We start from the raw sequence: 25,653 nt of genomic DNA, 5'->3' as shown, positions 1-25,653 counted from the left end.
GCAAATGTTTGAGCGATAAGAGTACAAGTGCAGAGATTAATTCAAAGGCAAGCGATTCGAATTAGCTGACAACAGACCACCAACGTTGACCATTCCAACAAATCAATAACAATAAGCATTCACATTCTAGGGTTTCTGTGATTGGTTTTGTCGTTAGAATTATGGAGAGTTTCGTCCATAAGCTAAAGAATTTGGACGCTTATCCCAAAATCAACGAGGATTTCTACAGCCGTACATTCTCCGGCGGCATTATTACTCTCGTCTCCTCTCTTGCTATGGTCCTCCTCTTCTTCTCTGAATTCAGTATGTCTTTCGCTTTTCTCTCTGTAATTCTCTCTCTTTGATTGATCATGGAGATCAAAGCCTCCGCTTTTCTACTATTTTCATTGAATTAGGAATGTTTTGAAGATTCTAGATTAACTATTTACGAAATTTGGAATTAGTTATTCTTTATTTTAAGTTAGATATTGCTTATTGGAAAAGATATATGAACATTTTGTGTGATTTCTAGATGTCTAGATTTTATGTGCCATTCCTTGATTCTTATGAAGGACTTGCTCCCTTTTAGGTGTAGGGGAAAGGTTAAGTTTCTTCAAAGTGCATTGTATCTGCCCTTTTTTAGGGGTAATATGGAATGAAAGAGTTAACCGGACATTTAAAGAACAACATAGAGAAGACATCAGAGTTATATTTTATATTTTTATTTTTAATGGCCAGAAATCGTCACTGAGCCCTTAACTGTGGCTACATTTCGAGCCTACAATCATGGTAGATAGGAAACTTGTGTTAACTCAAGTAGGTTGTCCAAGGGAGATATGAATCTTGATCTCTTGTTTGAAGCTTTTTAACTCGATGCTCAACACGTGGGGTCTACAGGGTGAGAGTTTGTTGGATAGAATGTGGCTTCTTGCTCAGTTTTGATGTTTTATATTGACACACTTTCTCAATTTCCCATTAAAGAAGAGAGAGAGAATATTATTTGTTTGAGTTATTTAGTTATTTGATTTGGTTATCTTGTTTGAGTAGGATTTGAGTTTTTTACTTAGAGTTTAGGAGTTGACCATTTTATGTAGCCTCTTTTGTTTTTTACTATGGTGAATAAAGTGTTTTAAAGCATAGAACAATGAAGGAAGTGTGATCAGCAATTTCCACTCTTTTTTTTTTCCTTGATACTCTAAGATGGAGAGCTGCTTGCTAAAGGATACTTTTGTCGGATCACATGTCCTGCGTGATTTTTTCTTGAGCTAAAGCCCACAGAAAGACTGGGACTTTGGGAGGGATCTTTAAAGGTTTAATGGGGAATCATCTAACAGCTACTCATAATAGGATTTACAAGAGTAGTTGCTTGAAGCCTCCAATTTCCATAATCTCTATCCTTTCTTGTTTCATCAATATTCAAGTTTTTGACCAACACTGAAAGCTCTATGAATTCTTTTATTCCTGCTCATTCAAATTCTGTTTGAAGTTGAAGATCCAATACGAGCTTAGAGAGCTTGAAGAGAAAACCACATAAGAGTTGACAGAAGCATTTCCATTAGGACAAAGGCCATAATTATTTGGCATCTCCTGACCATTTGTCCTAGAATTGGATATCCTTAACACATGGCCTAGGGATTCTCAAGCAGTCCTTGGAAAGAAAATTCATGTGATCATGTGGAGGCTCAACCTTGATTGTGATAAAAGCCTTCTATCATGTGATGCATTAGAGTTTTGCAAATTCTCATTTCCACAAATAGGTCCCATCATTAACATCATGACCTTGAATTGCAGGCCATCACTTTGGTTCATAAGTGCATTCTCTGACACTAGGAATTCCACAAGTACTGCTGGATATGGTTGAGTGATTTTAATCCTAATTCCTTCAACAAAGGCTTTAAAGTGCTTGCCAGAATTGCTAAACTCCCGTTTACAATTGACAAGCCTGGGCTAATAAATGTAAAATACATGATTATGATTGGGAGTCAAACTTATCCGTAAAACATATATCACATCATGAATTCTGCCATTTCATCCAGGTCCATTTTTCTACCAAAACTGAACTTTCTTGGAAAAATCTATGTGATCCTTTTTTAAGGGAGTTAGAGTTGCAAAAACATGGTGATCATACATGTTTCTTTAATGCATGTTTTTCTATTGCTTTCTAGTGGCTCTTCTTCTTGGAATTCTTCCCCTTGTAATCGTTGTAGAGAGATGCTGAAATGAGAGTGAAAGGTGAGGAAAAATGGGTTTTGAAAGTTGTGTTTAAAGTTCTTTATGCCCACCTAAAGCTAGATTTTACGTTACCTTTTTTTGTGTTCTAAAATTCATTGTTATTTTTTGCAGCTAATACTTATGGACTTGGATAACTCTCCATTGTTTCTAGCATTACTGCTTTTATCATTATTACTGTTAGTAGTTATTTGTTATCCTGGTTAGGTTTTTATTGTGCCATGAAGGATAGTTTATACTGGGTCATCTCCACATAAAGATATAATTCAAGTTCCTTCAAAGCCTTGAAACCTGGGGTTGGATTACAAGAATGGCCACAATTTACTATTAAACATTACGGCCATCGCAGATTAATTGGCAATTGGTAGTTTGAGAGGGGAAGGATTTGAGAATCTACCTACAAAGGCTTGTATGGTGGGCTACGGTTTAGAGATTAGAACTTTAGGGTAACATGGTGTTAAGGATTTGATTTTGAAGAAGAGAGACAATCAAGGTGTTAGCTTTTTCTGACATAGGAAGTTTACTGATAATGGCTTCCCCTACCTTGGGTATTTTGATTCTTGGTGAACATCTGGTCCACAACTTTATGTCCTCATCTTTTTCTTTTTAATACAATCTTGATTTAGCAAGGGATGAAAGTAACATAGGTGGGTTCATTATCTTTGTCCAGTCTAATCTTTTGTCATGATGTCTTTGTTTATTTAAGCCTAAGTTATGGGCTGATCATTTAAGTGGTGTTTTTTTCTACTAAAAGATGGTGCATTGCCTTTATCTGCTTGCCCTTTTTCCTTTTGTTCTTTTTCTTTTTTTTTTTTTTTTTTTTGTTTCTTATTCAATAGATTGTGTACCCTTTTGCAGGATTGTATTTGCACACTGTTAATGAGACGAAGCTTTTAGTGGATACTTCTAGAGGGGAAACTCTACGTATTAATGTAAAAATCAATTATTGATTTATTTGTTAAGATTTGAATTAGCCTCCATGTTCCATTTGTGAATCTTTGGACCTCAGCTTGATAGATCATGTTCAAGTGTCGAATTTGATCCTTCGCAGATTTTATTCATTGAAACACTTTTTTTTTAAATATCATGCTGATTCCCAAAGATTTACAGATCAGTATTGGTTTCAATATTCCAATTTGAAGATGCAGTGTCTTAACTCATGCTATTTTGATTGAGGCTTGTTTTTTATATTGAAAATGCAGTTTGATGTTACTTTTCCTGCCATTCCATGTTCGTTTCTCAGTCTTGATGCTGTGGATATCAGTGGCGAGCAACATCTTGATATAGTATGTATTGCAAATAGTGATTCTTGATTACATGACATTGCTTAAATTGTAGCTGTATGATAGAAAACGATTACTGGTCCTCACATTTTAGTTCAGTCACATTCCTTTTGAGCAGTTTTTTATTTTTTTTCTTTTGAATGCCGTTTTTATTTTCTTTTGTTTGTTCATGTTGCAGAGGCATGATATATTCAAGAAAAGGATTGATGCTTCTGGTAATGAGATAGAAGTCAGGAAGGATGTCATTGGTGCACCTAAGGTTCGCAATAATATATTTTTGATAGCATTTTTCTAAAGCTAGCGGTTATTAACATATTTTTGAATAATCTTAGAATCATCTGTGTTCTCATTGCTCAATGGTTTATGTACCATCATCCATGTTCATTGTATCATTTGTTACTGATAATATGCAACTCAACTTAAATTAAACAAAGCCTTAATTTTGACTAGGGCTGTCAATCGAGCCGAGCCGCCCGCGAGTCGGCTCGGCTCGTTAAATACTCGAACTCGGCTCAATTATAATCGAGCCGAGCCGGCTCGAATTTGACTCGAGTAAGTTACCGAGTCGAGTTCGAGTCTACCCCGACTTGGCTTGCGAGCCAACAGTGGCTCGTTTAGGGTTTTTTTGCGCATAACACAAGTTTTTGGGTTTTTTTTTTTTGTAATTTGACATGTAAAAGACTAAAAGGTTTAAAAAATCACAAATTAACCCTTAACCAAATAACCCCAATTAACCCAAAATCAAATCGCGTAAATTCATTCTCCCCCAAATCAAGAACCCAAAAACAAGAAACCCCAAAAACAATTTCCCGATTATCACACCAAGCCACCCACAAACACAGGAACCATTGGAGATTCAACTTCCGGAAGTTTGAGTTCTATGCCGTTTTGATGATAATTTTGATGGATTTTGACGTACATTTGCGTTTTTTTTTTTTTTTTGTCTTGGATTGTATAATTTGTTGTGTAATACGTTGTTTATGTTGATTTGGATGTGATTTATGTTGATTTAGACGCAAATTTATCAAAAATTGGATCTGATTTGTGTAAAACAAGATCTGCAGGTTATATTAAAAAAGGGCCAAACAAGCCGTAATAGAGCCAATTCGAGCTCGCATTAAACGAGCCGAGTCACAAGCTGAATTTTCCTGACTCGGTCGACTCGTGACTCGATTCGAACTCGTCTAATGCTTAATCGAGCCAGGCTCGTTTAGGGTGATACTCGGCTCGACTCAGCTCGTTTACACCCCTAATTTTGACTTTATGGGGTTGATGACATTAAATGTTTTCTTGGTCAGCTAGACTGATATAGAGTCATACCTCCACAACACTATATTGAAATCCTTCAGGGGCTTGTGCCCTTCTATTAGTAGAATTTGATTGATCTAATTAGGTTGAAAGTTCTGTTTGCATACATATGCTAAAACTGGCCAGAATAAGTTAAGTGTTGTATTTCAAATTATGTTCAATGTATGAAAGTAGTGATGTATGAGAAATTGGAAGTGATTGAAAGCCAGTAGGACATCATAATATTAAGGCAATGGATAAAAAGTTTGTTGAGGCCAAAAGTTGGCTTTTTCGAAAGCATATCCTGGTCTTCATATCTTGAAAGTGTTTCTTTTAATTGAAAATTTGTTAGAATCTTAGATATATAACCATCCTACTAAAGCTTGAAACATAGGGGTTTTGATAATTTAGGAGTTTATGAATATTATATTTATACAAGGAAGGAAGCATCTCCTATATAAGTGTTGATATTATGGACCTGCCTTGACTTTTTGGTGAAATTTGACAAAGTTTAATGGTGGCTTTTTATGATCTATTTGTGGATTAGAGTCCATTAATGTAACTATTTCAATTTATTCTTTTAATATATTTTTAAAAAAAATTTATGAAAGAAAAGAATTGGCGGGGTGGGGGGAAGGAGAGAGAGCCAGTTTCTTGATGGATTCTAAAACTACTTGGGTTTATACATGTATTTGATCCAAACATAAGAAAAGTCAATAATATTGACTATATATACACACACATGAAATTCACTGGTGCGAAATGTTCTCAATTTTTCAAAATCCAAACTATTGACAGTATTTTGTCTTTGGCCTTAACATTTATCAATAAACTGTTAATTGACACTAATGAAAGAGGTCTGCAGGAGAGATGATACATATATAAATACTTTGTTGGATTTATGTTAAAGTTAACTATTGGATGTAGAAAACATGATTCTTTGTTGAAGGTTAGCAAAATTTGATCAAGCAGGGTGATGCTTTCTTATCAGATCATTGGATGATTATTTGTGGCTGTACATCAAACCAAAATTTACTGATTCAATCAGGTGTTTTTAACAAATCTTCAAGGGAAGAAAGGAACATATCTGCCTAGCTGCTTGATGTTTACTTATATTAACTCTGGTTTATTATTCTTGGAGTTTTAATTTCCATCTCACAGTATTTTAGTTTGTTGCAATAATTGGTCTTGACAGTTCCTATTTCTTTTGTGCGTCTATATTTGCTTACATCCTTTTTTCTTATGCCCCCTTTCCCTTTTACACATGCAGATTGAAAAGCCTTTACAGAGGCATGGTGGGAGGCTTGAACACAATGAAAAATACTGTGGTTCGTGTTATGGTGCAGAAAAGGTACAGTTAATGTCTGGTATTTATTGTGTCATCAAATAATTTACTTGATTTGGATAGTTTTTCCTTGCATATTCAATGAAAATAATTATATTATTGAACCAAAACTATTATGTTAATATTTAGTTTGGAAATTTGTTGTTTTCAGATTCTTTTCCATTGCTTTTATCCATTTAGATAAAATGTGGATGCAAGAAAGTTGATTTTATCCTTTTTAAGTAATGCAAATTGCAGTCTGTTACACATGTTTTATTCTCTCTCTTTGTTGTTCTCTTCACAAATTATCAGTACATTTTGCCTTAACATTTTTATCTTAGGACAAATCATATGAAGTTCAAACTGTTTTGAAACTTGGTTGCTCCTGAAAATCCATGTGTTCCTTTAGTTCAGTCTTAAAATTGCAATGACTGGCATTATAGTTTGGTTGAACTTATGCTCATGCTAACACATAAATATCCAATTGTTACCTAATAATAAATTAATAATTTCATATTTGGATACGTTAAATATATGTTGATTGTGTCTACATTTTTTCTTTTATTATCAATCTTGCTGGTGAATAGAAAAGAGTTAAATGATAGGGTGCTTCTGAGTTATAGCTGATGTATATTGTTTATTTGAATAACTATGTTAGACCTCCCATACGCAAGGTTTATGTGTACAAGGGCAAGGGAAGGAAGAAGGGCAAGGGTGTATTGGATGTGAGTCTGGTAGGGGATGATGAGGTGTGCAAGGAGGGTAGTTAGGCCTGGGAAGTCTGTTATGGGAAGGGACACGTGCATGGGAAGTTTGGTATGGATGGGGACACCTAGCTGTCAATTAGTTAAGAGGCTGAATAAGGGTTTATAAAGAGAAGGAAATGAGGAAGGCAAGATATCTGGAAAATATATTTCATAGGCTGGTTGGGAGGTCCCCAGCTCCTCGAACTGCTGGGAACTTGGCTTGTTATTTTCATTATGTGTTTCTGTTATCTCATTCCAATTAATACAATCTACCATTTTCTCTCTTTGCTTTGGTGCATATCTTTGGCTGTGTGTGTTGTGTGTGCTGCTGTGATTTATTGACTATAGGGAGTCCCATCAGCTTGGTATCAGAGCGGGGTATGGTCAAATCGAAGATGGAAGGTAGGATGGAAAATATGGAAAAAGATATGAAATTTGTACAAGAGGATATGAGCTCGGTAAAAACTGATCTGGGAAGCCTTAAGGAGTACTTGACCGAGATGAGAGAGTTGATGAGGTTAAGAGATGAGAAGGAGGAGAGACGTTACCGTGAAAAAGAAAAATCCCAGTCATTGTCCGAGAATACAAGTTCTGGTGATGGCTGTGAGCGAGAACCAGAGGCAATCGGGGACAGTGGGAAGGAGGAGAAGAAAGTCCGGAAGCTGGAGCTTCCAATTTTCAGTGGAGAAGACCCCTTTGGATGGACTTTTCGCGCCGATTGTTACTTTGCTATCAACAAATATGGACCATCGGAGATGGTGGAGGCAACGGCTGTTTGCATGGAGGGTAGGGCGTTAAACTGGTACCAGTGGGTAGAGGGGCGAGACCCTTTCAAGACATGGGAAGAGTTCAAGGCTGCTCTCATCGCGAGATTTCGGCCGTCATTCCAAGGATCTGCACACGAGGCGCTGGTCGTTGAAACAGAACTCCACCGTGACTGAGTATAGGGAAGATTTTGAGGCCCTCACAGCACCGTTGAAGGATTTAGGAGAAGAGTTGTTAATGGGGGTTTTCATCAATGGGCTTAGGGAAGAAATTAGAGCTGAGTTGAGAGTGTTGAGGCCCAGCTCCCTCCAGGAAGTTATTGAACAGGCCCATCGTGTGGAGGAAAAAAATTGGGTAATGGAAAAATGGAGGCGCAAACCATTTAGAGCCCAGGTCGCCAGGGAAAGTTATACACGGGTGACCAGCAGCCCAGAACCAACCCGACCCGCGTGGTGGTCCAGCCCATCCAAGATCTCCAATAGCCTAGACCCGATCCGATCCGCCTGGTGGCCCAACTCGACAAAACCACCCGAAACAAGTCTGGTCGCGTCATCTCACGATTCTCGCACATCCGATAGAAGAGAGAGAGCACCGGAGACTGGAGCCACGAGCTTCCGAGGAGGATTGGGGGGAAATTTCCGGCGGTTGACTGAAGCCGAGATCCAGTTCAAACGAGAACGAGGGCTTTGTTTCTAATGTGACGAAAAATTTGGTCCTAATCATCGCTACCGATGTAAGTCGTTGCAGATCCTACTGGCTTTGGAGGAAGACGAAACCGAGAAGGTAGAAAATCCACCAGAAGATGACGAAAATCCCAAATCAGAGGGTGACGACTTAGCTCTGTCCATGAACTCCATCGTGGGTATAACTTCAGATCATACTTTGAAGGTAAAGGGGCGGATTGGGAATACTGAGGTGGTGGTATTGGTTGACAGTGGGGCATCCCACAACTTTATTTCATAGGAGTTAGTCGAGAGGTTGGAAATTGCAGTGGAAAAAGGAAAACGTTTTGGCGTGATGGTGGGAAATGTAGTCACGGTAAAAGGGGAAAGGGTGTGTCGACAGATCCCTCTGGATGTGCCAGGCATTCAAATTAGGCAGGATTTCTTCCCTTTTCAGTTGGGGGGTGCCGATGTGATTTTGAGCATTACCTGGTTGAGCTCCTAAGGGGATTTTGCGCCAATTGGAAGAAGTTGACCATGAGGTTCGAATTGGATGGGGTCAGAATCAGTTTACAGGGGGATCCGTCTCTGGTGAAATCAGGTGTCTCACTGAAATCAATGTTTCTGTCCATCAACAACACTGGGGGAGGATTTCTGGTGGAATGTTGTTCAATTGAAGGGGAACCAGTGCACCTAGATGAAGAGATCAGTCCACAAGTTCAGGCAGTTGTGGACGAATATCGGCACCTTTTCGACCAGCCCTCCAAACTGCCCCCACACCGTCCCCATGACCATGCCATAAATCTTAAAGAAGGCACCCAAACCCCCAATATTAGACCATATAGGTACCTCTACTTCCAGAAAAATGAAATTGAGAAATTGGTGGAGGAAATGTTAGCAGCTCGTATCATCCAACTAAGTACCAGCCCGTTTGCCAGCCCGGTGTTGTTAGTCAAGAAAAAAGATGGAAGTTGGAGGTTTTGCGTGGATTACAGGGCCCTCAATGAAATAACAATCCCCGACAAGTTCCCAATCCCTACCATCGAAGAATTGTTGGATGAATTGGCAGGGGCAACAATTTTTTCTAAGCTGGACTTGCGATCAGGGTACCATCAGATTAGGATCAAAGAAGAAGACATTCCCAAAACAGCTTTCCGAACACACGAAGGCCATTATGAGTTCTTGGTAATGCTGTTCGGATTGACCAACGCTCCTTCAACATTTCAGTCACTTATGAACAGCATTTTCAAACAAGCTCTGCGTAAGTTTGTATTGGTTTTCTTTGATGATATTTTGATATGCAATTCTGACTTGGATGCCCACATTCAACACCTTCGGCAAACCCTTCAAATTTTGGGCGACAATGACCTGGTTGTGAATTTGAAAAAGTGTTCCTTTGGACAGCAGAAACTGGAATACTTAGGGCACCTAATCTCAGTGCATGGGGTGGAAGCAGATCCCCAAAAGATAGCTGCTATGGTTTCTTGGCCCACACCCACCAATGTGAAAAGTCTCCGCGGTTTTCTGGGATTAACGGGGTATTATCGCAGATTTGTTAAGGGGTATGGCAGCGTAGCACAACCACTCACACGGCTCCTGAAGAAAAATTGTTTTAATTGGGACTCGGAGGCTTAGTAGGCCTTTCACGCCTTAAAGGAGGCTATGACAACAGTCCCAGTTCTGGCAGCCCCGGATTTCAACCTCCCATTCGAGATACACATAGATTCCTCAGGCCAAGGTATGGGAGCTGTACTGGTGCAACATAAACGACCCATAGCATACCTAAGTAAGGCTTTTTCCCCTCAAGCTAAAGAAAAATCAGTCTATGAAAGAGAATTAATGGCTGTCGTTTTTGCTGTGCAAAAATGGAGCCCCTATTTATTGGGCAGGAAGTTTGTCATTAGAACAGATCAGAGAAGCCTTCAATTCCTCAAGGATCAGCGGATTAAGACACCGGAACAGCAGAAATGGTTGTCCAAATTAATGGGGTATTCATTCGACATTCAGTATTTGCCGGGATCCACTAATAAGGTTGCGGATGCACTATCCCGCCGAGGTGAGAAAACAGAATTATCCTCCTTATCAAAGAGTCAGTTTTCGGAATATGAGGATTTGGCAAACGAAGCCCACTAGGATCCCAAGCTGAGGCAGTTGATCCAAGAGCTGATTTTGGACCCCAACAGCCGACCACACTATAAGATCCGCCATGGTTGTCTCCTATACAAAGACAGATTAATTTTGCCTAGAGATTCTCGGTTTGTTCAGAAGCTACTGACTGAATTCCATTCTAGTCTTTCAGGATGCCACTCCGGATTTTTCCGGACATACAAAAGGGTTGCCAATGTGGCTTACTGGGCATGTATGAAGAAGGATGTCTAGGATTTTGTGAAAAACTACACCACCTGCCAAGTTAATAAACACTCGGCTTTGAAACCAGCAGGGCTACTTCAACCACTTCCTATTCCCGCTCAGGCATTTGATGACTTGACAATGGATTTCATCGGAGGCCTCCCAAGAACCAAGGGGTTTGACAGCATCCTGGTGGTAGTGGACCGTTTGACTAAATACGGCCACTTTCTTCTGCTATCACACCCTTATACCGCCAAGGAGATAGCCTTAGTATTCATAAAGGAGATATTGAAACTTCACGGCTTTCCGCAGACCATTATTTCTGACAGGGACAGATTGTTTATGAGTCACTTCTGGCAGGAGATTTTCAGAATATCGAGGACAACTCTGAAATTCAGCTCCGCCTACCACCCTCAAACGGATGGCCAAAGCGAAGTGGTGAATAGGTGTTTAGAGACCTACCTCCGCTGTTTCTGCAGCTCACAGCCCCGTCAATGGCCAAATTGGCTATCATGGGTTGAATTTTGGTACAACACGACGTACCATCGCTCCACTAAGATGACCCCTTTTAAAGCATTATACGGCCGAGATCCTCCGACTCTCCTTAAGCTCACCGATTACCCCTCTCCGGTTGATGAAGTAAAGCAGCAGATCCGTGAGCGTAATGCCATCCTTCAAGACCTTAAACATAACCTGGAAGTAGCACAAGCTCATATGAAAGACCAAGCAGACCGCCACCGAAGGGACATCCAATTCTCTCCAGGAGATTATGCCTATCTGCGGCTTCAGCCCTACAAGTTTAAGTCACTTGCCACCCGATTGAATGAAAAACTGAGTCCCCGATTTTATGGCCCTTTCCGAGTGGTCGAGAAGATTGGTCAGGTGGCATACAAGTTAGAACTGCCCACAGCAGCCCGTATTCACCCAGTTTTTCACGTATCCCAACTGAAGCACTGCTTACATCGTTCAGTGCCTATACAGCCTCTTCCATCGTGTCTCACAAAGGATCTAGAACTTCAGGTTCAGCCCGAGGCATTGCTGGATGTGCAGACTCTTTTAGATGGGTCCACCGAGGTGCTCATCAAATGGAAGGACCTGCCTAATTTTGATGCCACCTGGGAGTCCTTTGAGGTCATCAACAGTCAGTTTCCTCAATTCCACCTTGGGGACAAGGTGGCACTTCAAGGGTGTGTTGGATGTGAGTCTGGTAGGGGATGATGAGGTGTGCAAGGAGGGTAGTTAGGCCTGGGAAGTCTGTTATGGGAAGGGACATGTGCATGGGAAGTTTGTTATGGATGGGAACACCTAGCTGTCAATTAGTTAGAGGCTGAATAAGGGTTTATAAAGAGAAGGAAATGAGGGAGGCAAGATATCTGGAAAATATATTTCATAGGCTGGTTGCGAGGTCCCCAGCTCCTCGAACTGCTGGGAACTTGGCTTGTTATTTTCATTCTGTGTTTCTGTTATCTCATTCCAATTAATACAATCTGCCATTTTCTCTCTTTGCTTTGGTGCATTTCTTTGGCTGTTTGTGTTGTGTGTGCTGCTGTGATTTATTGACTACAGGGAGTCCCATCAAACTATAATTAGTGAGCTTATGAAATGTGGTGCACAATTATAAGACTGGGTTAATTAAATTAATTTGGGATATTTATTCTTCATTTAGTAGTGTTATATTCATTTTGAAGGTTCTCTGTTTTTTACTTCCACTGTGCTTACTGTGAAAATCTTTTTCATGCAGTCAGATGATGATTGTTGTAATACATGTGAAGATGTCCATGAAGCATATAGGAGAAAAGGTTGGGCGCTGACAAATGTGGATTTGATTGACCAGGTTAGTTTTCGAAGCTCCCTATAAAGAAAAGAGTTTGTTTCTTAAAGCTCTTTTAGAAAGGGCAAAAAAAGGTTTTTTTTTTTTTTTTTTTAATTATCTTTACCCTTGCGACCATCCCCCAACCCTGATACTAGTTAAGATTTAATCATGACACACCAGCTAAAATAACTTCTTTTTTATTATTTGTTATTTTAAGTTTTAGATGTGTATTAATAAATGAGATGAAACAAAATATTAGAGTGATTAAAGTCTTTGTAAGCAGTATTAGAAAACAATGAAAAGACTTCTTCAACCTGAGTAGCCGCAAAATAATACAAAGTTAGTGTAATACCACTTCTGGATTTAGATTAATAATGAAAAATCATTTCCTTTGAAAGTCTTTTAAACTATCAGCCTAAAATTTTTCCTTATGTTTAAAGCTCCTAAGGATCATAAGTGTATCTGCATTTTCTAAAACTGCTTCACAAAAGGTGCTACTTCACAGCATCAATGATTTGTTAAGTATTGGTAGTGTACACTTTGGCGAACAAATTCTATGGCATCACCCAATTTATTTTAATAAGAAATCATAACTTTTTAAAAAGATGACTAGAGATACAATTTTGGACCAGGTTTTCACAAATTAACGAAACCAAGGGAAAAAGAATGTATACATACCGCAGCAAATAATCCCGCCCTTGAACTGAATTCCAAAAACACTACAAAATCGACCAAAAACCCTGTTTCCAATTGAGACAAATAAGGGGGAAAAAAAAAAAAAAAAAAAAAAGAGCAGCCTTGAAATTTTTTAGCAATTGATGCCCGAAACTGGAAGCAGAAAGGCAAACTGTATCTCACAATTCATTATTGATTTCTTTTCTTTTCTCACTAAAAATCGATTATTTCTTTCTAGCCTAATCACTTAAAGAATAACTAGAACAACACGTCTCTGCAGAGTTTTAGTATTCAGTTCTTTCCAAAATGCAACAACATTCTCCATAAGAAGTTAATCACAATAACTTGGAGTAGGCCAAGGCATATTAGCTACTGTAGAAGCTTTTGCCCATAAGTTTGAGGCCACAACACAATGTAGGAAAAGTTGATTGTAAGACTCTTAACTTCTTTTACACAGTACACCAGGAAAGAGACATTTCCAGCTAACATTTTTAAAATTTTCTGTAAAGTATTCTTGTATTTTAAAGTGTTTTATAAATAATTATTTTGAATTAAAATGTTAATTTTATATATATATATATATATATATATTGGTAGTTCTTTAGTTAGGACATTCTGATATAAATTTTATCAGGACTGTACTTAAACACCGTTGATTCATCTCATTAGACTGAATTAATATTTTACAGATAAATCCAATGATATACAAATATTGTCCTGAAAAAATAGTGTCTAGACTTTTTGATTAGAGTTATTGTGTTCATATATATATATATATATTCACACACTTTCAATTTTTCTCCCATTTGATTGAGAATATAACTATCGTTCCTTTGTGATTTATGGTTATCAATAATACCACTTAAGTTTTCATTTCATTGTGTTATCTATTTTTTTTTAGTTGTAACTCAAAATATGGAGGTTTAAATAACAAATTCATCTTTTTAACTGTTACGTAGTATAAAAATATTGTGAACAACTAAATTTTTTCAAAAGTCTCTAAATATTGTGAGAATTTTCAGAAGTCCAGGAGGGTCAACTTTTAGTGCCATGTGTACGGCTTTTGAGCTTGGGAAGTTTATTATTTTCTAGCGTTACATTGCTTCTAAGTTTCTAATATCCCTTGTTAGCTTTCAGTGCAAGCGAGAGGGCTTTATTGAGAAGATAAAAAGTGAAGAAGGTGAAGGATGTCATATCTATGGATCTTTAGAAGTTAATAAAGTGGCTGGCAATTTTCATATTTCACCAGGGAAAAGCTTTCACCAGTCTAATATTAATATCCATGATTTGTTGGCTTCCCCAATAGATAAATATAATGTAAGGTTTATTTGTTTTCTAAAATTCATTGGATCTAATTAATGATATTTGATTATGCAATTCTTTAACCTAAGTGTGTTTATTGTTGTAACTTTACTACCCATGGTATAGATAAGTCACAAGATCAATAAGTTAACTTTTGGTGACTACTTCCCTGGCTTGGTGAATCCGTTGGATGGGTAATTTTTTTCTTTCTTCTCTTGTATAGCTTTTGTGTTTTTGAAAATGCTTTCTTTTTTCCCTTATGTTCATAGTAATATTGATTGAATTAAAGCTAGACTTCCATTTGTCAAGAAACCACTTAACCTAAAGACTTAAGCTCTTAACACTCCCTTTAATGTACAAAGTAAGTCAATCAAGCACAATCATAACTAGAAATACAACCATAACTTATTATTATCTAACTAATGCACTAGGGAAATTTGGATGCAAGACCACTTGATTAACTTTGCTCTGATACAACGTTAAAAAATCATGCTTATATGATGTAAGCCTATTTATTTTGATGGCTGATTTATATAAACTTTTTGAATTGGCTCAGTGTTGCTCTTTTAGTTCACTTGTGGATTCAATAAACAATAATGCTTTGCTTACAACTGAGTCAGACAAACAGACAAAAATTACACAAAATTTATGTAAAATGACTATACTATCTTTTGTTTTTTGTCTGTTTATATAACTCAGTTGTACAACTCAGTTGTAAGCATAGCATTGCTCTTCAATAAATTTCATCAGTTGAAGTTGTTACTGTATACCATCTGAAATTCATATTCTTGCCGCTTGTACTTTTTCTTCTCTTCCATGTTCATGGTCAAGTTCATCTTTATCTTCATTTTCCTTCCTAATTTGGTGAAACATGTACGAGTCATCAGTACATTAAATATATTATTAGCGTCATCTGCCACCCTATAAAATTCATATATTGGCTTTAAAGAGGATTACTTTTCTGTAGTCATCTAATTATTTGGTTATTATTCTTTTTTCAGAGTTCAATGGACGCATGAAAGACCATATGGTATGTACCAATATTTCATCAAGGTTGGTATTTTCCTGGAGTCAAGTGTTTGTTGTTTGCTGCTTTTGTTCTTTTTTGTTTGGGTTTAGGATTAAAGCCAAGTCTTGTCAAATAAATTTTAGAAAATATTTTCCATGCCTATATTTGGAAATCATTCTAATCATGCTAATCAAATGTCTATCCTAAAAAATTCTCTCTTTATTTGTCAGGCTGACAAAAGATTTAGATCTATGACTATTATAAATCTTTATGATGTCAAACATCTCTATTGTTTGTACCCATTGGAATTTTTCCTTTTGAAATTACTTTCAAAAGGTTATTTGTTTATTGAATTCCTTATAATCTTAGTTGGGACAATCCCTCTGTGGTCCCTGACCTGTGGCTTAAAGACACAAAACTCTATGATTTAAAAATCTGCACAACAGTCCCTGATGTTAGAAATCGTTAATTTTACGTCTGTCATATAATATATGCCTGAATATTATTGATGCTCCTAATCCTTACCAGAGCTCACATTAAATGATAATCTTATGAGACAGTGCTGGAAAAATGATAATAGAAGGCAAAACATATAGTACTTTGTTGAAGGACAGTGTGAGTGAAGAGGAAGGTTTTTGCTGTTATAAATTTTGTTGTTTTTTACCTTATTACATGAGTTTTGATACAGTTTAAGAACTTCAAAGACAATTAAGGGTTCTGCATATGTTAGATGATAGATTTAACCAGTAGTCTTTGATTTCATGGACCTTTTTGTTGATATTTGAAATCACAGGGACCTTTGTGTCCTTAAGCCAAAGGTTTGTGAGCTCAGCATAATCATCCCTAATTGTAAGTTACCCTTTTCTGGAATCTGGACTTTCAAACTGTGCTAATATGGATTTTTCTCTATATCTTGTTGATAGTCAATAAAATGTAAGGGACGCAATTTATATGTTGGATTGTTATATGGAAAAGTGACTTTTTTTTTTTTAATGCTGTTTTCCTTTCTGGTAATTATGTAGGAGTTATATATGGCTAGCTATGTAAGATGAATTCTTTAGAAACTTGTGTCCTTCCCTCATCTCCCTTATTGTGTGTGTGTGTGACTTCTCATCTACTTGTGTATGCTTGCAGTGTTCTAATTTGTTATGTAATGTGGATGTTCACTGTAATCTACTATTCAATGATGCAGGTGGTCCCTACAATATACACTAACACTAGAGGTTACACCATCCAGTCAAATCAGGTATTCATGCATATAACAAAGATAACAGATATGATTTTCCTGTCTTATTCATGAGACCATGACCTGAAATGCACAGCATTGGTTTTTGTTTAGTACTCTGTGACAGAGCACTTAAGGGGTTCAGAACTGATTCACTCTGATTCACTTGCTGGAGTGTTCTTCTTTTATGATTTTTCTCCCATTAAGGTGCACCCCTTTTTTTATATCTAAGAATTTAATTAATTAGCTGATCTGATCTTTTATGATTGTTCATACTAATTTGTTTCTTAATTGCCAAAATGTTTGATACAGATTATGCTTTTTCTTTCTTTCTTTCTTTATTATGCAACTTCAATATTAGGGATCATAACTCACTCCTTGAAGTAGAGTCAATAGATGAATTTTCCTGATAGGAAACATTTTTTATATTTGAAACTGAGGAAAAAAAAAAAAAAAACTTGAACTAAAAGAAGAATTGCATTTATGTCTACTAAGAGAGCAAAACCTATGATAGAATCAATCAATAGCACCAAAAACACTGCTATGATCCAAAACACCCTCTTTACTAGTACAACCCAAAGCAAGGCGATACAACTAATGATGTCGGAGAAATTGGATAGTTTTTAGGATTGGTGTTTTTAGAGTTTTATTTCATTTATAAGTTGTTTTAGTATTTCATTTCAGTTACTTTGTTCAATTAGGATAAAATATTTCATATTCATTGTTTTATTAGGATTAGAATTGTTAGAATTCTATGATGATTAGGATTTGGTTTCATGAACCTACAACTAAAGGCTTCATCATTATTGTTTTCATGCATGGTTATTTTATTATGAAATGAGATATTAGTTTTCTCCCTTATGGATCGCCTCTTGTTTTCTTGAATCTTCTCTCTTCTAGATTTTTCACTAACGCACTTGTGATCTATCAATGTATTTTCTTGCACTAATACATTGATTTAGAGTTAGACAAAAGTGGTAAGTTCACCATTCTATTTCATAAAGATTGATTATACTACAATATTTTAAGTTAGGTTGTCTAATGTTATGAAATATTGTGATAAGTTTTGAATAATAAGCATTCGTGACTTTTATTACCTCGTGCAAAATCTCATTTGCACTAGAAAATCATGTCTGTTATCACTTTATTGACTATCATAATTTCTATTCATCTCATGGTAGTGTCTTGATGTATGAAAATTTATTCAATTCATTTTTTGAGATCTTGCAATTCTAACATTTTTAGGGTCTATTTGATAAGACTTTTCCAAGTAGAGTTTATGGAAATAAATTTTTTATGAAAAGGTTGTTGATCGTTGGTTGTTAATAGTTGTGTGACTTGAAAAGTAATTTGGTAATAATTTACCAAAAATGTTTGTATTATGGAGAAAAAGTAAAGTAGAAATTCTTAATGACATGAATGTATCTTTGACATATTAATGAAGATGAAAACGAGCTTACTGGAGAAGCTAAAATTTTAAGTTTCTCCTAGTTCACGTTAGTTTATGTGATATGTATAAACATGATAGATTAAGATATGATACGATCGGAGTTATGAGAGGGGGATGTCTATGCATCTATGAAGTTTTAACTTAATGGACTGAGAGTAATTTTATAGTTAGGTGATCCTGATATTATTTATGTTACGTCCATGCTGGTACATGATTAGATTCTTCTCATTGGACTGAAATGATATTTTTTTATAGTCAGATCCTATGGCATGCATAGTCTTGACAATATTCTATCAGAACATCCTGATTAGAGAATTATCGTGAACTAAAAAGTAACTATTTGTTCAAAACATACATAAACACTGTTGAAATTTCATTAAAAAATTTAAAATCTGGAAATAAAGATAATTTAAGGGATAGGTAGAGATTTTAAAGGTCATTTTGGTTCTCACAAGTAAAAGTCATTGAAACTTTTAATTATGTGATTCTTGGCAAGTTGGAGAAGAAAGAATTAAGAGAAACGAGGCCCTGAAAAGGGGAGATATTAAGAGATTTGACGACATGAATGACAAATCAACACCTGATTTTTCTGGTACCTGAATATCTGTGCTTTATTGATTTAATTTCTTTAAAATCAGACTTGAAAACTAGAAAATCAGTTTAAATTACTTTGTGGCCCTAGTAACTTTTCTGGGATTCTGTAAAGTTTGTTAAGAACTCAGTTTGGGGGGTGGTGGGGGGTGGTGGTGTGTGGGTGTGGTTTGTGTGGTGTGTGGAATTAGGGTAAAAAAAATCTTGGTCATGGGGGAATCACAGCAGCTTAAATCCTTGAGATGAAATTATGAGTCAGCCACCTTATTTTGTTGGTCGCCTCTATTTTTATTTTCTTTTTATCATTGTTTTATTTTTTTAATGGTTGCATGTTGCAGGTGACTTATAAAGAGGAACATATTTCATTCTTACACTTTATGACAAATATATGTGCTGTAATTGGAGGTAATATTGTCTTTTCTTATCTAAATATACAAATAGAAAAGTCAATGGCAACACTGGAAGAGATAGTTTCCTATAAAAAAAGACTCTGCTTTTCTCATCTCATTCAGATTTGATAATAATTGCAAGTTAGAAGCTATATATAGGTAGACTTTGCAGTACTTTTGGAACAACTTTCATTCCTGATGAGTCGAAGTTCAAATTAAGTTAATATTTAGCATGAGAGCTTTGTATAGAGTGAAATTAAGCTGTTTGCAAACATCATTGAAACCATTTCTAGCCTTGTATTTCTTTTCACATTAGGTGATGTTACCGTGCAAAAGAAAGCGTTTATTATTGGGGAAGTTTGCTTTATTTCCAATGCACTAAAACATGTTTTCCCCTTTGGTGAATCTGGGTTCCGAAAAACAATAATTTCCTGGTGTAATAGATTTGTTTTTTGTTTCTATTTGTTGTTACATGCAATAAATTGGATCCTTTCTGCTGAAGATTTTAAGATAATGTATGTTGCCCTTATCTTGCGCTATAATTGTGGGCCACAAATTTTATCTTATCGGATATGTATTTTGTGATTATCCTTCTACTTACTTTATTTTGTTTATTATGGATTCGGTAATTTTGATTAACTATGCATTCCTTTACCATTTCTTTTTTAGGTGTTTTTGCTGTTGCTGGAATAGTTGATTCATTTATATATCATGGTCAAAAAAGACTCAAGAAGCAGATGTAAATTGGGAAGTCGAGATGATAATTTTGAGGTTCTGGATATAGAACTCCAATATCTTCCCAGGTGCTTTTTCAGACATCATTATAATAGATGGCGAAAAATGGAGTTGGAATTTGTCGAGTGTTGATTTTCGATGATAGTCCCTTAGATAATATACTGATCATGTTCTGCAAGTCAATGATTTGATTTCAGTTTAGACTTGTAATTCACTGGCTAAACTGGATATTTGCAGAAAATTAATTATATGGAGTTTTATTCTTTCCCATAAAGTGGCAATAATATTTGAAAACCAGCTTGTACATTGTAGTGAATTGTCGGATGTATGTATCTTGAGGAAGGGAAACACAAAAATATTACTTTTATAGTTGTTTGAAGGTTTTTAAGAGGAAGGAGCTTTGTTTTCTTCATTGCGCTGAAAGAGTGAATGATCCATGGATTTTCTTGGATGATGAATGCCAAATGAATTGAAACTCTGGCCTTTATATAACACTGTTTTAAAAACCGGACCGGTTACGGTTCAGCCGGTCCAATGCGGTTGGACTGGTGACATCATCACACTTCATGAGAATCCTTTTCCCTATTTTCATTTGTCTCATCTCTTCCTGTGACTCTTTATTTCTAAGTTTCATGCATGTTATTGTTTTTAGCTTGAATCATTTGAATCAAGTCAAGTTGTATTCTTGCTATGTCATCATGCAACATCCTGTCTGTCATAAGTCTATTCCATCACAAACATACAATAGAAGTAAAACATAAACATTCAAGTACAGAATTCAAATACATAATCTGGAATACATGCACTACAATAAGTATTTAGCACAAATATACCACAAAATCGGTTGATAGTGTACATAAAATAACTCAAGTAAAATATAAGTATATTAATAAAAGTTCTGCTAACTACATAAGTACATATACGAAATTAAGCTCATAAAAGAAGAAAAAATCTTTCCTTCTTTTATGAGCTTAATTTGAGTTTCCTTTTGTGATTTACAAAATGCACTTCATGATTTATTCTATCAATTCGTCCCGATCTCACTGCTTCCAAAACCAAACTTCAATGGGCATGCAAACTTCAAATGAAAGGATTATCTACATGATAATTTTGGTTAAAGCAATATTACTCACTAGCAGATTCTCTTTCACATCCCATAACCGTAGGGTGCTGTCTGTAGATGCAGAAGCAAGTTCATCAATTGACAAGAATTTCACATATGAAACAGCTTTCTTATGCCCAGAGGTCACTTCAAAAAGTCTTTCTGCTTTTAGCCAGCAAAAGAAAAACAAATCAGGAGCAGGAGCAGGGTGAATTAAATACTAATCTGGAAATACATGCACAAACACATTGCTCCAGATAAAGTTTGCAAGGAAACATATTGATTATTGAAGGTGGATCGAGGAAAGTCGTGTTTATTACCTGGATCGAGGGAGGAATGGAGCTGTCGTCAACGAAGGATCTGTCGCGGTCATTTTCCAGCGAGGAAAGGAGCTTACGTCGTCGATTTCCGACGAGGGAGGAAGACGTCGTTGATTTCCGGCAAGAGAGGAAGACGTCGTCATCAATTCAGAGAGTTCAGTTGCTATTTGGGGGAATTTCAAAAAGAAATTTTCGCAGAGATGAGAGAAGGAGCTGAGAAATTTTGCAAGAAACTGAGAGAGAAGAAGATGAGAAACAGAGAAAAGGGCTGGTCTGCTGCAATGGGGTATTAGGGATTAGGGGTTTCTCGACCGGTTTATCCGTTGGTCTGGGTGGACCGGCGGTTAGTGAAATTATCCGGTTTGAAACGGTTTAAAGCAGCTTATTACATTTAACGGTTTTGGTCTTAACTCAAAGAACACGTGACCGGTTTTCGATCCAACCGGTTGGACTGGTCGGTCCGGTCCGGTTTTTAAAACAGTGTTATTAAGAGACAGTAGATAAGAGATTAAAAAAAGTGTATATATATAAAGAGGATAATCAAATTAAAATAAAAGAGAGTTATATGATATATATACAAGGATAAGTACGAATAAGAGTGCCTAGGTTCATCGGAACAAAATGCATAAATAAAAAAATGAGATAGATTTATATCAAAAGAGTTTTGGAAAAATGATTTTATAATAAATAAAATAGTTTTAGAAATCAAATGAAAACAAAAATAAGCGATTTATTTCATGATAAATGCATAAATAAAGGATAATCTGGGGATTAAAATTCTTTGATGATTGAATAAGAGATAATAGTTGGAAAAACTATTAAATAAAATTTTATCATATAAATAATGGATTAATTGACTTAGATGTTGAGCTTAAATGTATTCTCTAAATACCACCCATAATATTTTGAAAATTAGAAATTTCACATTCCATATTTCCATTATTTACAACTTCTTATTGAAATAATTAAATTCTTGAACATTTTTCTTCAAAAACAGTTTTATTTTTAGACTTTAAAACAAAATATTGATTCATTATCACCTAAGCACTTCAACAAATTCATCATTCCAAATAAAAAATGAAGTTGAAACATATTTTTTAATATTCAAGCAAATAGATCTCAATAGTCAAAACTGTTACAATCCTAGGAAGCTCGAACACGATGGAAACTCGAGTACTGTTGTCTGATTTCGAATATGAGCTCTCGAGCTTGAATTCTTACTCCCATAAAAATGCAACCTAGTTTTGCAAACAAAAGAACTATACGTCAAAATATACATGAAAAATAGACACTATTGTGAATTTTTTCCAAGTTAGCATACTTGCTTTCTCAGACAAATTAAGTCTATTGAACTATACATCAAATACATCAAAAATTCAAAATCATTTCCCAGTTAGTTGTGCTTTCAGCTGGCCAATTCGAAGAAGGTTGTGCTTTCAATTGGCCGAATTGGTAAAGCACTCTTTTTATTTCTGCAACCAAAGGCAATTAAGTTAGTTTCTCTTTTTTTCATTTGTATGTGCAAAAATCGTCTTGGACCTTATTAGGCCCAAATATGAAACATCTACTACGTGGCCCAAGGTTATGACCCAGTTTCGATTGGACCTATATCAAGATCAATGTCACGGACCAGGCCCATGACACCAACCTAGCTTTTTCCAAATTGGGTCATCCAGATTAGACCTCATAATTAGCCTATCTAGACCTAGGCCCATTGGCCCATGTTATCTACTAAGGGTCCAAAGTCCTACTCAAACCCTAATACATCTACTTCCTATTCTATCTTTATCTTAATTCAGCTAAGATCCTGAATCTTATGTGAATTAGGACTCTCACTTCTACAAAGACAAGTGAATCAAAGACTTCCCTATTCACCGAAATTCTACCATTATGGACTCAAAGTCTTACTAGGATTCATAGATCCTATGACCACTATATAAAGAGAGGTCTTGCCTCTCATAAATGATCCATTATTCAATACCACCTACTAGCTCCTAAAGGTCTTGCTTCTAAGAACTATACACCTTCACCGTAGCTCTAGTCTCCGATAAGACTTCAGTAACCCTTCCTCCCCTTATCTCTCACTAAATAGCCTCTTTCCGCCTTGCCGACTTGAGCGTCGGAGTGGCCACGGCAGATACCACACTGGTGTTTACATAAGCTTCGCGCTTGTTTCTTTGTGTGTGTAGGTTCAACAGATCGTCAGTGGCCTCAACCTCACAGGATTAGTTCGTTTTGTAACCATAGATTTTTATCGTCTACCATGGGGCCTTTGACAATCATCATTCCATCGACAATCTGCTCTATGAAGAATCACGTCATGGCTAAAACCACAGACAATGCCTCAGTAGACCTCGCGGCTAAGGTCGAGGCTCTCACTACGTTAATGCAGCAATAGTCAGACAATGTCATGGCACTGGAAGCTAGGAACACCAACATCTGGGCTGAGAACCAAACCCTATGAGAAAAGGTAACTCAATTCTACTCTCTTGATTTCCCATTCAACTAGGTGCCAGAGATCCTCGACTTCAGACCCTTAATCTTCCCAGCTCTAGTCACCCTTAATGGATGGCTCAGCTCCAAGCACGATAAACATATTCGACCCAGCCATGCAAACACTATTAGAGTAGATGACCTAGAGCCAATTAATTATTGTAGAATTGACTATTTGTAATAATGTTCATTGATCAAGAAAGGGCATTTTATACTATATCGCGTAAATTATCATTGTATATATTGATATATGTCCTTAAAAGGGTAGAACCGTGATGAGGGTATTAAGTGTTTCAAATCTTGATAGTCAGAACCCTATGAGCACATATGGTGGCCATTCTAGAAACGTCCGTAGCCCCAGTATTATTCTGAAGTAAGGGCACAGATAATACGGTAAGGCTATCATATTGTTGAACGACCCTGTCGAAAGGCAGTGGCTGATCTCATTTGTCAAGGTTGTTTGGTGACAACCTTGTGCAACACATGGGTGCTTGCTGTAGGCAAGTTCACTGGACTAACCAGCCAGAGGATTCCATATGGATGGTAACCCCAGTGTCTATGGAACAAATCCTTTAGCGAATGATTGTGCATGTGATCCTTAGACTTGAGATCACCAGAGCGCCTTGTGCACCGATTGGTGTAGTTTGACACTAGCCCAACATAGTTCTATTCAGAGCTGTCAATACGGTGGTGATTGGCAACATTAAGGAGTGTATCAAGACTATGGTGGATAGACAGAGGATTCATCACTCCCGGGTACGGGAGAAGTTATCTCATGGCGTAATTCAGTAAATGGCAATGACACTAAAACTGTGACCATAGTGGGATTGAGTTGTTGCTCTATCCAGTTTATAATACAGGTCATTAGCCTAGTATCTGAATACACAATATCAAGAGTAACCGAAGGTTGACACTATTTCTATGCCTCAGTCTCGTCGAAATAACGGATGATGAAATGATCGAATTGTACGGTAACCATATCGTTGACAGGTAGCTACCTTGCTGAATCCGAATCTATCGGGTGGCCATAATGCCTTGCTAGGGGCCAATCTTGATCTGTGTATTAGTGAGACGATTAATTGGTGTTAATTGTGATACTATACACTACTGGTATGATGAGGAACCTATGGGTCACACACATAGAAGATAATTTAAGAGCGAGGAAGTTAGAAGGGCGCTTTCGTCTTTTTAGGCGAAAGGGTATTTTGGTAATTTCACAGTGCAATTAAATTTGCTGAAGTCGTAGCCTTTATTTAATTTGTTAGAAAAATTAAATAAGTAAAATTACGTTTAAATATGTGTTAGCATATATTTAAATAAATTATCATTACTGTTAAATGTTAATATATATATTAAATATGTATTAATTGATTTTAATTGAGATAATGATGGATTAAAATAAAGATCTAATTGGGAGTGTTTGGAAACAAGGGGTGTTTGGGTTGGAGCCCAAGCCTATTTCATATGGGAATAGGGCAATCAAACTTTACTATAAAAGAAAAAGGTTAATTGAAAAAGGTGCAGATTTTTCATTTCACTCATTCATTGAAAAAGAGAAAAACCTCCAGCCCCTTAAACACTCTCCCACGTCAGAATGGTTTTTGCCTAAAATCAAATTTCTTTGATTTTTCTTCTTTGTTCTTAAGGCTAAAGAGGATCTAGCAAATCCCTCGTTAGTTCCTTGCGATTGTCTTCGTGTGGACTACATTGGTTTGATCCTACACTTGGGTTGGTAGCAAAATACATTCAGAGACAACTTGGAGGAGCCTCCAAATGTGCGTATGATTCCTTAAAACTCTAAACTAATTTTATGCAGATTCTTATTTTGATATAAACTGTAAATTTGTGCCTTGATCTTGGTTTTATGGAATGATCCGTATTGTTATTAATTTTCGTTTTTCGCTGCCTCAATGGATCATTTCCTA

The 25,653-nt window shown here is 36.5% G+C and overlaps 1 protein-coding gene across 2 annotated transcripts; it reads left to right on the top strand.

Moving 5' to 3' along the window:
- On the top strand, positions 1 to 20,223 carry LOC116111863 (endoplasmic reticulum-Golgi intermediate compartment protein 3-like). Of its 2 annotated transcripts, XM_031398023.1 has the most exons (13): positions 2 to 303; positions 3,067 to 3,140; positions 3,411 to 3,494; positions 3,670 to 3,750; positions 6,049 to 6,129; positions 12,366 to 12,458; positions 14,250 to 14,429; positions 14,541 to 14,608; positions 15,416 to 15,467; positions 16,616 to 16,669; positions 16,763 to 16,855; positions 19,028 to 19,094; positions 19,748 to 20,223. In XM_031398023.1, exons 1-13 carry the CDS (start codon positions 162 to 164, stop codon positions 19,819 to 19,821), a joined length of 1,143 nt encoding a protein of 380 aa, XP_031253883.1. In that variant the 5' UTR covers positions 2 to 161; the 3' UTR covers positions 19,822 to 20,223. The 2 variants fall into 2 exon arrangements, with proteins under 2 accessions (XP_031253884.1, XP_031253883.1); XM_031398024.1 differs by lacking the exon at positions 19,028 to 19,094 and having other exon boundaries at positions 1 to 303.
- The last annotated feature ends 5,430 nt before the right edge of the window (positions 20,224 to 25,653 follow it).

The sequence above is a fragment of the Pistacia vera genome, unplaced genomic scaffold (assembly GCF_008641045.1).
Source record: "Pistacia vera cultivar Batoury unplaced genomic scaffold, PisVer_v2 Contig651, whole genome shotgun sequence".
Taxonomy (NCBI): domain Eukaryota; kingdom Viridiplantae; phylum Streptophyta; class Magnoliopsida; order Sapindales; family Anacardiaceae; genus Pistacia; species Pistacia vera.
The sequence above is the reverse complement of the archived record's forward strand: the minus strand, read 5'-3'. Positions and strand labels throughout refer to the sequence as shown.